The 11,251-nt window shown below is 55.5% G+C and overlaps 5 protein-coding genes across 5 annotated transcripts; 3 read left to right on the forward strand and 2 right to left on the reverse strand.

The window, feature by feature from the left end:
* Positions 1-310: 310 nt before the first annotated feature.
* MFIFM68171_07184 (Metal homeostatis protein bsd2) lies at positions 311-1,471 on the forward strand (the record flags this gene model as incomplete). Its single annotated transcript, XM_071062604.1, has 3 exons — positions 311-331; positions 402-830; positions 887-1,471. 3 exons carry the CDS (start codon positions 311-313, stop codon positions 1,469-1,471), a joined length of 1,035 nt encoding a protein of 344 aa, XP_070918705.1.
* Positions 1,472-2,238: 767 nt separating this feature from the next.
* MFIFM68171_07185 (uncharacterized protein) lies at positions 2,239-3,028 on the reverse strand (the record flags this gene model as incomplete). Its single annotated transcript, XM_071062605.1, has 2 exons — positions 2,239-2,631; positions 2,969-3,028. 2 exons carry the CDS (start codon positions 3,026-3,028, stop codon positions 2,239-2,241), a joined length of 453 nt encoding a protein of 150 aa, XP_070918706.1.
* A 1,574-nt stretch (positions 3,029-4,602) lies between these two features.
* On the forward strand, positions 4,603-5,811 carry MFIFM68171_07186 (2EXR domain-containing protein; the record flags this gene model as incomplete). Its single annotated transcript, XM_071062606.1, has 1 exon — positions 4,603-5,811. One exon carries the CDS (start codon positions 4,603-4,605, stop codon positions 5,809-5,811), a length of 1,209 nt encoding a protein of 402 aa, XP_070918707.1.
* A 575-nt stretch (positions 5,812-6,386) lies between these two features.
* Positions 6,387-7,241, forward strand: MFIFM68171_07187 (Protein-beta-aspartate methyltransferase; the record flags this gene model as incomplete). Its single annotated transcript, XM_071062607.1, has 2 exons — positions 6,387-6,488; positions 6,624-7,241. 2 exons carry the CDS (start codon positions 6,387-6,389, stop codon positions 7,239-7,241), a joined length of 720 nt encoding a protein of 239 aa, XP_070918708.1.
* Positions 7,242-9,900: 2,659 nt separating this feature from the next.
* Positions 9,901-10,686, reverse strand: MFIFM68171_07188 (uncharacterized protein; the record flags this gene model as incomplete). Its single annotated transcript, XM_071062608.1, has 1 exon — positions 9,901-10,686. One exon carries the CDS (start codon positions 10,684-10,686, stop codon positions 9,901-9,903), a length of 786 nt encoding a protein of 261 aa, XP_070918709.1.
* Positions 10,687-11,251: the final 565 nt, after the last annotated feature.

Consider the following 11,251-nt stretch of genomic DNA (forward strand, 5'->3'; position numbering starts at 1 on the left):
GGCCCGGCCTGACAGTGGCTCCCGGAACCTGTTGGACGCTTCATCATCCGCCCGATTGTCCCTTGAGACTTCGCGACAGAGCATCACGGTCTTTTGCTCTTTGCCGTTTCATTCCACTTTTTCACGGTTCTTCCTCTTTCGCTTTGTTGCCCTTCCTCCTCGACGGATACCACTCCATTTCCTTATATTTCTTTGCGACATTTACATCCTTGCGCCCGCTGTTTCTTATCTCCGATATTCGTGAGGGGCCAAACCGGCCAGCACCCAGCGAACCGCCGCGATCGCGATCCCGATCACGACGCCGCGCACCATGTCGGGCCGGTATGAAAGGGTACGATTGCCTCTGCCATTTTGTTTCTTTTAATCCCCCCCGGAGCGAGTCGACTAACGACCTCTCGCAGGTGAACGCCCGCGACGAGGACGAACCCGAAACACCGACGGCCCCCTTGCCAAGGCCGACCTACCCCATCCCCAACTCGCCGCCGCCTTCGTTCCACTCCAGACCGTCGTCCATAAGCTCCAGGGAAAGGGAGAACGGAGTCGACCCGGACCTAGCCGACGCATTCGATGCCGACGGTGATGATAGCGACGACGAGGCAGACGATAGGCAGCGGTTAGTGCGCGGCAATTCGACACCCTCATTTGTCAGCGCTACGCAAGCGGGTGCGGCATCGCAATCTGGGGCAGAGCCGGGCCGGTCGCAAAGGCCGGTGGGAGTGGTACCGACCACGTCGAGGGTCTACGGCAGCGGCATCCAGTCTGACGGCGTGTTCTCGAACCTCTCGGCAAAGCCGGAGCGGGGTGATGGCGAAAAGGACGAGCTGCCTCCAGTGAGTTGACGATTGTCGCCAGCTAAGGGGTTCTATCCGTGCTAACTCGCTTCTAGTCCTACGAACAAGCGGCAGCCGACGCGGCTCCCCCTTATTGGGAAACGACCATCCTCGCGCCTGGCCTCGGCGGCCCCGACGATGTCTACATCGACGGCATGCCCGTGGGCTCTTTGTTCGGCTTCATCTGGAACGCCATGATCTCGATGGCCTTCCATTTGATCGGCTTCCTGCTTACCTACTTGCTCCACTCAACCCACGCGGCCAAGAACGGTTCCCGGGCAGGTTTGGGTGTCACCCTTATCCAGTACGGCTTCTACATGAAGAGCACGCCGCCTGGCAGCTCGGGAGGGCCGAATCCGCAGAGCGACGACGACACATACGCGAACCCGTCGAATCCGAACTCGCACAACTTCAATCCGGACGAGGTGAACCAGGGGGATGGCGATGGCGGCTCTGGGGATATCACGAGCAGCGACTGGGCTGCGTATATTTTGATGGTGGTTGGCTGGTTCATTCTGATTCGGGCGGTCAGCGATTACTTGAAAGTGCGGAGGCATGAGCAGCTGGTCTTACAGAGCCCTGATCGGGGTCTCGGTGTTCCCATCATTGCCACGGGCGAGAGGCCCGACACGGTGGTATAGCGTATTTCTTTTATTTTCGTCTTCTCTGTTCTTGCGCGTCATCCATGTTGGAGGGAAGCTTTTCTGTACCGGCGCCCGGCGAGATCGGTCTCTTATGAATGTTCGTCTTATCTCACCTCGCATTTTGCTGTTGGGGTGGGGCCCATGTCACAGTACAGAAACAGATTCTATTCTCCACCTCAACCCCTTGGGCTTAATCTTCGCCGATATGCTTCATTTCCGTGGCGTCTTGCTTACAGATAACAGTGCGGTCTGTAATAAACGCTAGAGCTGTGTCTTGACCTTCACAAATAACGTTCTTTGGTAAGCAGTCTGAACGAGGATCGTGTGGGCCGCAAGGGATTGCGGGTCCTGTGGGCACCAGGATGACATGCCATCAGAACCTATACGCAGACGCGACCACACTACTCGCACTTCCCATCTTTGCCTTCCACGGGGCAACGTAGTGGTGGTTCAATACTCGTCTAGGGAATGGGTGCTCATGACATGAGGATTATCCGCATCAACATTTTGTTTTGGATGAGAGCCAACTGTTAGATATTTCTGTTACAATAAACTAGGTAGTCCAGCTATGGCAGTCTATGTCCTATGTAAAGACCATTGCATCTATCTACCCGAGATAGCAGCCCGTACGGGGGAAGGGTAGAGAGAGGGGGGGGGGGGGGGGGGGGGTATGGAACAGTAGAAAGGAACAGTAGAAAGGAACAGTAGAAAGGAACAGTAGAAAGGAACAGTAGAAAGGAACAGTAGAAAGGAACAGAGCCGCCCTACGTATTGCGAACCTGAACTTGGTTGTTTTGGTCGGCCTGCATCGAGGCGTCGGTGCCGAAAGGATGTGTCAAGTGTCTGACAGGACGCCCTTGGCCCACGAGGGACTGAAGTCTGGGGGGAATCTTCGAGTACGTTATGGCCAAATCCGCTGCTGTCTCTTGCAAATATTCGTCGTCCCCGTACTCGTGGTTCGTGAGATCGGTCTCGACAGTCAAAAGCGTGGCCTCCATGTCGTTCATGCGCGATGCAACTACGGCCTCCATAAATTCGGTATAGGACGCCGAGAACTCCGCCCAGTTGGCGCCCAGGCCGAGGTGGGCCAGAAACCTGGTGAGCTTGTCAGGCCCAGCGGGCGTGCCGGTGACGACAATTCCAACGCAGGTCTCGAACTAATCCGAATACAAGCCCCCCTCGCTTGCCTTTCTCTTGTTGAATTGGCCCATTGGGACTTAAGTGTAGCCGGGCGGCGCGGTACCGGCGCGGGCCGCAAGGTCTCTCTTGCCGTTCTTACTTTTCCTTTCCTCTTTGCGGGCGTCTGGGCCTTTGACTAGGTCCCACCAGTCGTCTTGTCCCCGTTTTTGCCGGTCGTCTTGCCGGTCGTCTTGCCAGTCGTCTTGCCCTTGGACTTGCCGACGGGCAATTGTTTCGGAAACGAGCACCATCAGAGAGCTGCTTCCAGTTCTTGACCCCGGGGTCAGGCCCGAGGTCCCGCTTGTTAGCACGAACCTCCACAACCGGTCCCTCGGCGTCGGATCTGTGTCTTGTGAGCTTGAAGTCTAAGTTCATGGGAGTCAGGTGAGTCCCATACTAAGGGTCGACGACCTCGATGAGCTGAGCAACCGCCGACGTGGCCAAGAGCGCGTCCACCAACGCCTTCGAGAAACCGTTGGTAACACGCATGTTGCTAGATAGGTGACGTCGGCTATCAAGATACAAAAAAGTACTGATGGAACTCAACCAGGAAACGGCTGTAAGGGCCGTGTAGAATAACTAAACTGTAAGACTTCGAGTGTTTGCTGTGATGGCGATGGTGGTTCCCCAGGAGGCCGTGGACATCACGGATGGGATATGGTTCTTTATATCATTGCCTCCGCGGCAATCACGGCGGTCTTTGGCTGGCTAGGTTACCAAGCCACCCACACTAATCTAATTTGGAGATGGTCTCGTAAGTCACAGCCTCATTTTACCGGGCTAGTGCAAGCTCCATAGCATTACCCCAAGGTGAACGGAAGGGCTTCCTGCCCCGGTTTTCAGCGCCTATATTAGACATCATGAGCATCCCACGACTGCCGAAACAGGCCGTCTGCAGGACTAAAGGCGGACCGCGGGATTCTAGCCAGGTCATTTTGCTTTCGAGCCTCACTTGGCCACGTTGGAAACAACCGCAAGCTAAACGCCGCACTGAAGATGTAACATGAAAAGAATGTAGCTTTGATTGCTATGTAAAACAACCAGTTAGGTGCTGAGGTTGTGGGAGGTGTAGTTTAACATACGACTCTTGAAACCTATCCGAGTGAAATAGTGCAGAAATACACATCTACACCCACATACCCATCAAAACAAGGGGGGAGGGCAAAGGCTAGGTAGCCAAATGCCAGACAGACAAGATAGACAAGACAGGCCAGGTGACACCACCACAAATTGGGTCCTTGCAGCCAAAACAAGGTCAAAACAACAGGTGAAAATAGAGTACCCTCTCATCAGAAGGACCCTGTCTTCTGGGGACAGTTTCCCCCAACTCACCGGTAGGGCGGTATACGCACAAGAGCCTTACCTTAGATAAAATACCAGCCGATACGCACGCTAGGAAGATTGAGATTAAACAATGCCCAAGCAAAGTAATGTTTCTTAACCCTTCACCTAAGCTACCTAGCCTTATCCAGGATGTATGCGGTGAGCAACATGTTGGTTAACCAAACTAAGGTACCGAATCCGATCGAAGGGCCTGGTGAGGTTGGCAGCATAAGGTACCTACCTTAGGTGAGGTACCTAGCTAGGTAGGCGATCGCATAGGAGGAGCTCGTTCTAAGTAACATTTTATAGAAAGTTTTGCGAAACGGGGGCTTCGACCGTGCCCACTGATGTGCACATCCGCACACCACTGTCCGTACAGTACCCGCGGTACGCAGATAATGGCCGGGGCCCGGGGTGGGGGCCAGGTGGGATTTCTTGCGCCGGTCCCCGCAGCGTAGCACAACCAGGATTCAAAATCCTTCTCTTGGTTTTGTTCCTCCCCCGTTGCCCGAAGAGATATTACGTTCAAAATCACATTCTACACATTCACAGCGCTCTGGTATATCCTGATTATATAGGATCTCGCCTAGGCCTTCAGACAATTGAATCACCTGCGCAACCTCACAATGGCCGCGTCGTATCGTCCGCAGATTATCAACCTATCCTACAACGGCGGCGATGGGCATCTCTCATTTCGGCTTTTTCCAAAACTACCTACAGAGCTTCGAGTGCGCATCTGGGAGCTATCACTCGAACGTCATCGGCTGTTAGAGTTGAATATTGAGCCGCAACACGACTCTGAGGAGGTGCCTTTGTACTCGGCCAGAAATGCGCTGAACAATGTGATCAGCGGCCGAAACTACAGCGTTACCGTGAAGGGACTTGCGATATACAGCAAGCTCTTGCGCGTAAATCGCGAGGCGCGAAGAGCGGCGCTCAGATTCTACCGCGTCCATATCCCATGCTATTTCCAGACATCCGAGGAGAAGAGGTTTCATTATCCGGGCACCATCCCAGGCACGCTATATTGCAACCCTGAATACGACTTCTTGCAGCTGAATACAGGCGGGATTGCCGAGCACACACTGGTCGACTTCCTCCACGATTTCAGGGCCAAGGACCGTCGCCATGTCGGAGTCGTCAACCTGGCCTTTGACATCAACGGCATGAACTTCCTACGCTCCATGGAAAACATCCCCCATGCGCTAGCAAGAGCAAGTTTCGCCGAGACTCTCTCGCGGCTGCAGCAGATTATCTGGGTGGCTCACTCGCATGCCGGGCGCGCAATCATAGGACCGTTGCAGGATTTCTGGGGCGTCGGGGTTCGCTTTATCCACGCAATGCCCGTCAAGGCCGCCACGGCATCCTTCGACCTCCTGGACCGCGATCCCCGCGCCATCGATGCAGAGTTGCAATATGTGTTGACAGCAACCAGCGATCCGCGGCACATGCGTGTGTGGTGGCGAGAACTGCTGGCGCGATGGGAAATCCACCAAGCTCGACCGACCAAGGAGCGCGTGCTGTTTGCCTACGAACCCATCTACTATCTCGAGAAAGAGGTCCGTGATGTCGAATCGGCCATCGAATTCTTGGAAGAAGAGAGGCAGAAGTGGTTTACGGCGCAACGGGACTTGGCCGCGATGTTCAAGAGACATGAACCAGAGGTGTTGGCTGAGGGACTAGACACGTTTGGAAAAGCTGTGAAGCCGGCCATCGGGTTCTGGCTGTTCCCCGCTGAGGCGCTTGGAAGTCTCGACGGTGACATACCGGACTCCAAAGTCAGGTATGACATGACGGGTTACTGGCCTGAGTTGGCCTTGTCATGCCTTTCTTAACAAGGCGGTACTGCACTGTAAAAAAATACCATAACGTTAAAACTTGTGACCGACTTTTTGGGGGCCATGCAGAGGGGGCAGTGCGGGGAAGCAGTTGACGGGTGATTCCAGTTTGGCCGATCCTGACGTCCTCCCGGGGTTTGCCGTGACATCACCCAACGTCAGCCCGCCATCACGGAAAGCCTCCTTTGTGGCTTTATCGGAAACCAAAATACCAAGTACAGATTGGACTCGTTTCACTTTGGTCTTCCACCGCGGTTTTGCAAGCTCACCGTGTCGCGCGCACATATCACGAGAGACACTGCCTCGATTGGGCAAGCTACTGCCTTAGGTACTTACCATTGCATGTAGAGATTACTCTCACCACGGCTCCAGCTGTGGTTACCTGCAAGTTGCCGTCTCCGTGGATCCCCCGAGGGTTTCTAGTGCCCAGGTTCTACAGCACGAGCAGCAACTCCCTTCATCGCAGGTTCATCGGCACCAGCGCAGCAAACCCCCGCAGCCTAATAACCACAAAGCCGCCGCCCCAACCCGTCGGCCGTTGTCACCACCGCAACCTCAACCTCAACCTCAACATGGCCTGGCGCAGCTCCGGAGCCACCAACCGCGATCTCATTGAAAACCTTTGGCGCAATGAGCTCATCACCCACCCGGACGTGAAGGAAGCCTTCCTCAAGGTACGACCTCTCCACCAACCCCCCCCAACCTCCCCCCCATAAAAGCCCACCTTGGCAAATTTCTATTTAAAAGGGACCATTCACACAATACTGACGCGCGGCCTGATTCGGGGTGGGGCCGCGGTTGATGCGCAGGTCGACCGCGGGCACTACGCGCCCTCGTTTCCGTACGACGACTCGCCGCAGCCGATCGGGCACCACGCGACCATCTCGGCGCCGCACATGCACGCGGCGGCGGTGGAGAAGCTGCTGCCGTACGTGGTGCCGTCCGAGGCCAACCCGGCGCCGCGCGTGCTCGACATCGGCTCGGGCTCGGGCTACCTGACGCACGTCCTGGCCGAGCTGGTGGGGGACGGCGCCGGCGCCGGCGCCGTCGTCGTCGGCGTCGAGCACATCGCCCCGCTCAAGGAGCTCGGCGAGCGCAACATGGCCAAGTCGCCCCGCGGCCGCGAGCTGCTGGCCAGCGGCCGCGTGCGCTTCCGCGTCGGCGACGGGAGGAAGGGCTGGGTCGAGCAGGGCGAGGAGGGGAGGAAGTGGGACGCCATCCACGTCGGCGCGTCCGCCGCCGAGGTGCACCCCGAGCTGTTGGAGCAGCTGAAGGCCCCCGGGAGGATGTTCATCCCCGTGGATGACGACGCCGGCGGGTGGAGCCAGCATATCTGGTGCGTGGACAAGGATAAGGACGGGAAGGTGGAGAAGAAGAAGCTGTTTGGCGTGCGCTATGTGCCGTTGACGGATCCGCCCAGTGACTGATGGTGGGGAGGGAAATACTCCCGTTGCGGGAAAGGATGAGAGTCCTGGGGGAAAGTGAACTTGTGCGCTCTCGTCTCAAGGGAATTCTGGGTCAAACCACGTGGGATTCGAGTGGATAACCAATTACAAACTACTTGGCCAAAGGCAAGAATATAACCTGACAACAAGCAGCGGCCTGGCCGACGCCTAGGGGCACACGCGCCCGGCTAGTTGTCGATTGGAGCATAAAAGTTGAATCTGCCCCGCGGTCGTATTTCCTCGTCAGCCTTCAGCGCCCGTAACCGTACATCTGCGGCACGCTCTCGCCGCGAAATGCATGGTTGGCATAGGCGTTGAGGCGCCCTTCCCCGCTGCCCTCAACGGGCGCTTCTTATTGCCGCCTTGGGCGCCGTAGTGATATCCCCCACGCTGGGAAACTATAACAACTCCCCCGGGTTAGTCGCTGCACGCAAAATCGGTGTCAATATCGTGCTTCATGACCCACACGAGAATGGGTAGTCCCGGAACGGCGTGGCAGTGTTATCAGCTGGTATTGCGGTTACCCTCTGGGTAGAGTAACCCTCAAGGAGAAAGATGGACGTGAATGCAACGCTGGGATATAATATATTGGTTGCTCGTATTGGTGAGGATAGTGTGTACCTTGCACAGAGCGGTAGTGTCACATGTCCTCAGATATATTGCGAAAAAGCCGTCTAGGTATACATACCCTTGCCACAAGTCACCTTGTTCGATTCATTGTTAGCAACCTAATGTTGTCGAAGAGCTCGGGGTAATTAGGGGACATTCCCGTAGATCTGCTCGTTTGCGGCTCTGAGTGCTCAAAGCGCGCGGTGTACGTCTCGAGGTAGTCCGCCAGGTGCCCGGCGTAGATCAGATTCACGTCGATGACAGCCTTGACCAACGTTGGCCACGCACAGCGTGCTCGGGTTGCGAGCAATGCCGGACTCACGCCATTCGAGCCAATGTCCGATCGCTGAATGAAGTTGTACCGGATGATGAGCGCGGCGGGATGCTTGGCTTCTCTAGCGTATATAGTTATTGGACAGTTGAAATAGTTGCCAAGGTTGCCCTGGGTATGTGTACCCTCCGACCGCTATGGGATGGGGCCGTAGACATTATTTTTCAAGCCCGTAACGACCCCAAAGTTGCGGCCGGCGCCTCGGAGAGCCCAGAACAGATCGAGTTTGATCCTCGTGAAACAGCGACTGACTTGCTGTCTGCTAGCCCGCCCCTGAGCATGATGCGCATGACTCCCCAGTGCACAGACAGTTGCCAGTTACCAGTTACTAGGGGCTATGTCAATAAGGGCAAAATGAACTGGCCGGTGATCGTGGTACATAATTTTCGCTTCTGTTTGACTTAGGACAGTTGGGAGGCGCGCTCTGAGAACAGGCCTACGTCCAACTCTCGGCCAAGCAAGTGCCACAACCCCAAGTCCAAGCCGTAGGCGACGCCAGGCCGGCACAAGGCACACGATAACGTGGAAAAGGCGGCGGACTGTCATTTTAGATAAGCTTCCTTTGGAAAAGAGACGAGATCCTAGATGGGCGGATGGCATTGAACCGCCAAGAGAAGATGGAATTATACAGATTTCCTAGGGATGTGTCAGAGGCAAGTGGACTGAGTTGATCAGTAATCTAGTAGTCCACCCGCGCGAGGCATTTGGGCGAATTCGTATTCCTCCGCAACCACACAGCTAATAGTATAGTCCAAAGGGAACGTGGCGTACATGATCATAGACTTCATAGTTAAACGATTGTCTAGTAGAGTCGGCAATTGCCGCCGGCGTTAAACTCGACTTGATAGCAACTGCAGTCATGTTTGTTGGGTGGCTGAAACGTTGAGTGGGTGGGCGTATGAGTTCAGTTGTAATTAGGTGATGATATCCTAGAGCTGGCGTATCGGGCTTGTGGCATTTGAGCGCCACCATCTAAGGCTGAGTTGTTGTGTAACCGGTGATCCTTGACCATAGGTGATACCAATTATCGGCGTTAAAACCGAGAATCCTTGGGTTTGGTGTAACAGCTTTAGCGTGTGACGCGCCCCAGTTACGCCGTACAGTACTGGACCCGCAATTAGAAGGGCTCTCAGAAGGCTAGATGAAGTTACCATTAGATTGCTGCACACGGTGGCCTTTATGAAGAACTGTGATGCTTCAGTTGACGTAAAGGTGATCACATTGAAAAGACGATGAGGCCTGTATGGATAGCCCGTTGAGAGCTTTTCCTGAGTTTAGGCGTAGTAACCATTAGCGTTGTATCTGCCTTATCTTTGCCGCTGAGAAGAACGTCGTAAACAGCGGTTCTTCGATACACGTCTAGGTAGGCAGCTATGCCTGTGCATCGTTATATGAACGCCTAGGGAGCCCAACAAGCCACACAGGGCAATCATTTCTCAAGATGTCTGGGCGCTAGACTGCCATTACGGTAATTTGATTAGAGTGTGACCTGCGAATGCAGGAATGTTCTTGTCTATGGTCGAGGTGGTAACGGTAACAAAGCGCAGGTTCAAAGTCCTCCCAGTCTTCCTCCCACCACTCTTTCGTCTGAGTAATGTCCACGTGTGTGGTGCTCTGAAACTTCCTTGGCTAACAAGATCGGAAGTCTTGGCACGATTCATAAATCTCATCTCGCAACTATCCGGATCTCAACCTTCCTTCTTAAAGCGCCGCCACAGCACCAACAACAGCAACCGCGGCCGCTGCGGCAGCAGCAACAAATCCAGTCTCCCTCGGGCCCGCAGCGCCGCCCGTCGACGAGCTAGTAGTTTGGGGAGTGTTATTGTTGTTGTTGTTGTTATTGTTATTGTTATTGTTGTTGCCGTCATTACCGCCGTCTGGTTGCGGGGTACCAGTAGGCGGCGGGAATTGTTCGGTCGTATTGGCAGTGGTGTTTGGCGTTCCCTGCCCGTCCGTTGCAGTGGTTTCGGCCGAAGAATCCAGCAAATCCGACACAATCTCGGTACAGGTCTCCGCGTCCGTCGCCACCAAGAGCTCGAACATGGCGCTATACTCGCCCTCGCAGACCTCGGCCAGGCTCTGCGCCTCGGGGCTGGCGGTGCTAAGCCAGCTCTCTTGCGCCTCGGTCAGGACCGAGTAGGCGGACGACAGCGAAGCCGGCGGGGTGATCTCGGCTCCCACGGCCGAGCAAAGTTCGAACAGATCGCTCGACGCCGTGACCTCGACGGGGGGAAACTCCGTGGCGAGCCATTCCGCTAGCTCACCCGTCTCTGTCGGGAGGCTATCGACAAGGGAGCTGTAGCTCTCTTCGCACTCGGCAGCGTCCAGCTGTTCTTGTTGCCTTGCATTGAGGATGTGACGGACCGCGGGACCGCGGGCATGTGGGGGGAGCGGGCGGGCCGTAATGATGGGCCGCAAGGGAGCCGGCTCGGCGAGGGCCAGCGGGAGGGCGGCCAGCAGGGCGGGAAGGAATTGAGAGGTGTGCATTTTGTCGGTTTGGATTGGGTTTCTTTTTGCCTGATCGACCGCGGTATAAAAGCACGTCCGCTGGTAGTCTGTAGGAGAGAGTAGGGTATCTTGGGTGAGCTGGTGTTGGGATGGAGATGGGAACAACGGGCAACGAGACCGACGACATCCAGGTAGTTTTATATCCCAACCGCCAGCAAAGTAATTCCCAAAACGACGCTGGTGGAGCCATTGTTCTCGCGCCGCGGCTGCAGAAATTACCTCCCTGGCGTAGGATTCACGTTGCTGACGAATTCAATACCAACCCAGGCGCAGTCCGCTTTGCCGGAGGCTTGGGACCAACTAGGGCGTTGGGTCCAGCGACGCAGTGCCAGCAAACATCTGTTTACTTTATTCGCGGCAACAATGTAACCGCTGAGGACCAATCAGATTGTACTGGATCCGCAGGATTCCCCCATCGGAAATGCGCCTGTCAGCATTTTGCGGCGAAGTGCTCCCGTCTGTTGACCTGCCCATGCCAAACCTCAAGATGATACCATTTACCGTTAGTCACAGCCCCCCGGAACTGATTCCTTCCTGGCGTGGC

This window comes from Madurella fahalii (genome assembly GCF_045866475.1).
Source record: "Madurella fahalii IFM 68171 DNA, scaffold_4, whole genome shotgun sequence".
Taxonomy (NCBI): domain Eukaryota; kingdom Fungi; phylum Ascomycota; class Sordariomycetes; order Sordariales; genus Madurella; species Madurella fahalii.